A 5,925-nucleotide genomic window follows, 5' to 3' on the forward strand; every position below is an offset into this window, starting at 1 on the left:
ACTGGAATCTGGGCTGTTGCAGTTGTACGTGGGGGGGGGGAGAGAGGGAGAGAGGAGAAAAGAAAGAGTCCCCCCCCTCCGCCGACCCTCCCTGCTCCCCCTCATCACATTTTTTTTTTCTCCCCCTTTGGTGGTGGTTCGGACATTTCATGTATTGAATGAACTGGAATTGCTTTCCGTGTGAGGAGGATGGTTGCTGTTACTTTGTGATGAGATCGGGAATGAATTGCTCGGTTTAAAAATGCTGCTTTGGATTCTGTTGCTGGAGACGTCTCTTTGTTTTGCTGCTGGAAACGTTACAGGGGACGTTTGCAAAGAGAAGATCTGTGCCTGCAACGAGATAGAAGGGGATTTGCACGTAGACTGTGAGAAAAAGGGATTTACCAGCCTGCAACATTTCACCGCCCCAACTTCCCAGTTTTACCATTTATTCCTGCATGGCAATTCCCTGACTCGACTGTTCCCTAATGAGTTTGCTAACTTTTACAATGCAGTCAGTTTGCACATGGAAAACAACGGTTTGCATGAGATTGTTCCTGGGGCTTTCCTTGGGCTGCAGCTGGTGAAACGCTTGCACATAAACAACAATAAGATCAAATCGTTCAGGAAGCAGACTTTCCTGGGGCTGGACGATCTGGAATACCTCCAGGCAGATTTTAATCTATTGCGGGATATTGACCCGGGAGCATTTAGGGACTTAAACAAGCTAGAGGTGCTGATTCTAAATGACAATCTCATCAGCACCTTGCCCCCCAACGTGTTTCAGTATGTGCCGATCACCCACCTCGACCTCCGGGGAAACCGTCTTAAAACCTTGCCTTACGAGGAGGTCCTGGAGCAGATCCCAGGCATTGCTGAAATCCTGCTAGAGGATAACCCCTGGGACTGCACTTGCGATCTGCTGTCATTGAAGGAATGGCTGGAAAACATACCCAAAAACGCTTTGATCGGCAGAGTGATTTGTGAGGCTCCCACTAGGTTGCAGGGCAAAGATTTAAATGAGACCACAGAGCAAGAGCTGTGCAAAAAGAACAGAGTGGATTCTAGCCTAGCTGCTCCCCCTGCCGAAGAAGAAACCTGCGATCCTGGTCCCATTCCAACCCCCTTTAAAATACATGGCAAAGAAGACCCTGCCACGCCAGGATCTGGTCCAAATGGAGGTACAAAGATTCCCGTCAACTGGCAAATCAAGACCAGACCCACTGTTGCCGTGTCGACAGTTAGCTCCAAAAGCAAGCTACCGGCTACCATGTCCTGCCCGCAGATCTGCAGCTGCGATCAGATCCCTGGCTCGGGTTTAAAGGTTAATTGCAATGACAGGAATGTGAGCAGCTTGGTGGATTTGAAGCCCAAGCCATCCAACGTGCAGGAGCTGTTTCTGAGAGACAACAGAATACACACCATCAGGAAATCCCACTTTCTGGATTACCGGAAACTTAATTTACTGGATCTGGGCAACAACAACATCGCCACAGTCGAGAACAACACGTTCAAGAACCTCTTTGATCTCCGATGGCTCTACATGGATAGCAACTACTTAGACACCCTGTCCCGGGAGAAATTCGCTGGGCTGCAAAACCTGGAGTATCTCAACGTGGAGTTTAATGGGATCCAGCTGATCATGCCTGGCACCTTCAATGCGATGCCCAAACTGAGAGTCCTCATCCTCAACAACAACCTGCTGAGGTCTCTCCCAGTAGATGTGTTCGCCGGGGTCTCGCTTTCCAAGCTGAGCATACACAACAATTATTTCATGTACCTCCCGGTGGCCGGGGTGCTGGACCAGCTCACCTCCATCACCCAGATCGACCTGCACGGCAACCCGTGGGACTGTACTTGCCCTATCGTGCCTTTCAAACAGTGGGCGGAGATGCTGCGCCCCAAGGTGATTATGAGCGACCTGAGGTGCGAGTCCCCTGAAGATTTCTTCAAGGAGGATTTCGAGTCTCTCTCCAACGACGTGATTTGCCCTCAGTTAAAAATCTCGCCCACATTAACTTCTACTAACAAAAACAGCACCGGGTTGACGGAGACAGGTACTCACTCCAACTCCTACTTGGAGACCAGCCGGGTCTCTATTTCGGTGCTGGTGCCAGGGCTCCTGCTGGTTTTTGTGACCTCTGCCTTCACGGTGGTTGGCATGCTGGTGTTCATCCTGAGGAACAGAAAGCGGTCCAAGAGGAGGGACGCCAACTCCTCTGCATCCGAAATCAACTCCTTGCAGACGGTCTGCGATTCGTCCTACTGGCACAACGGGCCCTACAGCGCCGACGGGGCCCACAGGGTTTACGACTGCGGCTCCCACTCCCTGTCGGACTGAGGCGGCGGGCGGGGCGGGGGCGGCCGCCACCCGGGACCGGCCGCCACCCGGGACCGGCCCTTCGCGCTCCGGCCGGTGGGGCGGCAAACGCCGGCCGCGGACGGCTCTGCACCTCGGCTACCTTTTGTGAGAAACAAAACACACACACGCACGCACGCACGACCCCCCTAGCAAGCACCGAGGGCCGGTGCGCGGTGGGGGGAGCCCGGCGCCGGGGCGCATCCCCGCAGCTCCGCGCTGCCCGGCGCGGTGGGCGCAGCCCCCGCCCGTGAGCTCCGGGGCTGCAACGGACAAGCGAGGACCCGCTTCCTTCGGCTCCGGCAGGGCGAAACACGGCTCCTGGTTTTGTTGGGCTTTTGTTCTGTTGTGTTGGGGTTTGTTTTGCTTTTTTGCCCTCTTCCCTTGTGGACCGACCCCTCTCCGAGAGGCCGGGAAGAGGAGGGGGGCGGAGGAAAGGCTGGTGTCGGCCTCCTCCTGACAGCAAAGCAGGAGTGGAAAGTTGCACGAAGGCATGAATGTAATGTAAATAAATGACTCCGACTCAGAAACAAACAGACAAATGGACAAAAAAAAAAAAAAAGTGCTGCATGGCTCGCATGGATACAACGCACCCCAGGGACGCTCCAGCCCCCAACTGGAAGCAGCGTCTAGTTCACACCATCATCCCTCTTACCTGATAAGTCCCTTCGTATCAAACCTTCTATATACAAAATACAGTATAATAATAAAAAGTGCCATTTCGCCATTTTTGTGTGATCAATAGGCAGTAGAGATCGTACTTTTACCGTGGAAAAAATTGTAAAGGTTTTATTTAAGACATAGTTGCATGAATATTCTCATTGGATTTTTTTTTTTTTTTTAGGCGGGAATTACTTTGCTGGGAGAGATTTGCTTTGTTGATGGTGGGTTGTGTTTCGTTTTTCGGGGGGGAGGGGAGGCTTTGGTTTTGTTTTCTCTCTCTTCTTTTTCAATATACATATTCAGTATTGCCTTTCCATCTGAATGTAAAAATTAGTACCCTTGATTTCTATTATGGTAACAGTGTAAACATTAAAAAAAAAAAAATCCAAGGCAGTTAAGCATGACCAATTAATGTCACTCTAGTGCTTAGGCTGCAAAGTTTAATGGTAGAAAATTCTGTGCTGTTGTAAATCTTAGTATAACTTGAGGAAACCAGAACTGAGGAAGCAAGTGAAACTTACTAATTCTATTCGAGGATTTTATAATGGCATATTTTTTCAGTATTAAAGTGAAAATGTTTTCAACTCCGGGTCCTTACCATTTTTCCAGCATCAGTTCTTACAAGTGGGTTATTTGGGTTTAGGGGACAGAGCCTCCTTTCAGTGCCCTCTGTGTGTGTTTCTCTCCCTCCTTCTCCCCCCCCCCCCCTTTCCCTCCTTCCCTCTTTTCCTCCCTCCCTCTCTCTCATTCATGCAAACGCAGAGGCACAAACACCCTTCCCTCACCCCTTCCCCAATGTAAATAACACAGAGAACTTTCCTGCCTCCTCCCTTCTCCCTCGCCTCTTCTTTTTTTTTTTTTTTTTTTAATAATGCGGCAGTGAATCCCTTTATTAATACTGTGAATCTCTCGCTGCTGCCGCCGCTGCCGCCGCCTCTGCTGCACACACTGCAGATATATTAGGGACGTTAGTGGGAATTTGATTTAATTGACTCTGCCTAGCTCGGTCTCATTAAGCCGGAGCCGGATTTCACCGGTCAGCACTTCAGGCCCGCAGGCAGCTCGCCGGGCTGCCGGCGAGGCGGGGCTGCTGCGGGCGGCTGGGCTCCAGCAGCTGCTGCAAGGGGGGAAACTAATTAGCGAAGGGACTTTCCCCTCCCTGCTCTGGGTAGCTGCACCCATTGGTATTAAATGCAGAAAAAAAGCCACGGCGCAGTGCTGCAGTCGGACTTCAGGCAGCTCGCATTTGATCCTGTTCCTGTAAGGGAAAGTGCCCCTAAACTCAGTAAAACCTGTAACGGCGAAAGCCCCTGCAGATCACTTGTAACTCACAGCTCGAGTCCCAGCGGAGATATGGAGAATTTCAGTCACGTTGCTTCTGGCTTTCTCCAGGCAGAGAATCCTTTTAAGGACTAAAACACCGTAAGGGACTTGCTAAACTTCAAATACTGATTCGGTTTGCTTTATAGAAAATGTTCACCTTTGGGATATGCGAGGAGAAAACAGACATACATACATACACATTGCAAGAGATACACTCTTGAAAACGAGGCAGAAGCCTGATCCCGGGTGTTCATGAAGTATTAAACGTGGGAAATAGATAATTCCTCCAGAATCCTTTATCACTGCGGAAAGGTCTGCAGTCTCCTAGAAAATAACTTGAAGTTTGGTTGTGTAGCTCTGAAAACGGGATGTCCTGCTTAACTATACAAACCGTTCCCATTTCGAGGGCCCTTCTTTATTCCCCCTTGCTTCTTTGTTAGACTGATTGTTCTGCCAGGACTTTCTGTGTAAGACAAAGTGATGGCAGTAGAGGCACTAGTTTGCCATTGTGCATTGTGCAATCTACCAGACTGAGAAGAAAAAGAAAATGCACTTATATGTGAGCCAGTATTTCTGTCCTCAGGAGGCCATCAACTTTAGCTTAGGCATAGTCCAAAAAAACGTTTAAGAATAAGCCAGCGCACCCCTAGATGACTACCTAAGTATTGCTGCCTTCTCCACGATATTGTGGTGATAAAATTGAAGAACTGAGAGCATTAAGGATACATCCCATGCTAAAAAGTCATAGTTACGTTACAAGCACTGTTACGGAAGTTAAGATAAAAGATATAGTAAATTAAAGATGTCAGATCACTGACTGAGATCAGACATGCATGCATTCCAGAGAATATAATGCTAAATATGTAATTTTGATTTGTCATCAGTGAGAAATAGCATAAACTTGTAATTTTGCTCATTTACTTTCCTTAAAGTGCTAGTTCATTGGCACACATAAGTAGAAATGTCAGTTCAATTGAAGTGTTGAAGATATGCATTTATCACCCTGTTTCCAGGTCGGGGTTGGGGGGAAATAACAAAATGACCCTTTCTCTTTCTATGTCATTTTCTGATTTTAGCATTCACATGATTCTTTCTTCCATTTTGCAGACACTCGCCCTTAAGAAACGTAGATCACCTAACTCTGAGATGATATAATAATTACCAGGCTTTGAATTAGGATGTTTATCTTATTTGCATGTTTAGCACCACTAAGGTTATTTTTATCAAAACAAAACACTCAACCAAAGAGAAAAATAAGATAAAGAAAAGGGATGATTGAGGACGTATTGAAGGAGAGTGAAGTGCAAATATGTCAAACATGTTTAGCTGTACGGCATTAACAACAGTAACAAAAAAATTAAATGTTTTATTCATTTTGATAAAGCCTAACTGTCGTGATAATACTTCTAACAATGGAAGCCTATATAATGTCCATGTTGTGTCAGAACGTGCATTTTTTCCTGCTAACTTAAGAAGAAACTCATAACTTCAGGCATAACATATATCACATTAAGTTACTTCTTACCACTTCTTAATCATCACAGTAAAGAGATTTCTGTTGTTTCTGAAAGGACAGACAGGAAAGGAACAGATACCTTGTT

General features: G+C 47.4%; 1 protein-coding gene across 1 annotated transcript; it reads left to right on the top strand.

The window, feature by feature from the left end:
• Positions 1 to 241: 241 nt before the first annotated feature.
• On the top strand, positions 242 to 2,320 carry SLITRK1 (SLIT and NTRK like family member 1). The gene has a single exon (XM_075491969.1). It carries the CDS (start codon positions 242 to 244, stop codon positions 2,318 to 2,320), a length of 2,079 nt encoding a protein of 692 aa, XP_075348084.1.
• Positions 2,321 to 5,925: the final 3,605 nt, after the last annotated feature.

Source organism: Mycteria americana, chromosome 1, assembly GCF_035582795.1.
Source record: "Mycteria americana isolate JAX WOST 10 ecotype Jacksonville Zoo and Gardens chromosome 1, USCA_MyAme_1.0, whole genome shotgun sequence".
In the NCBI taxonomy this organism is placed as follows: domain Eukaryota; kingdom Metazoa; phylum Chordata; class Aves; order Ciconiiformes; family Ciconiidae; genus Mycteria; species Mycteria americana.

Coding starts and splice junctions, on each gene's coding strand:
- SLITRK1 (XM_075491969.1), top strand. CDS start 242: ATGCTGCTTTGGATTCTGTTGCTGGAGACGTCTCTTTGTTTTGCTGCT.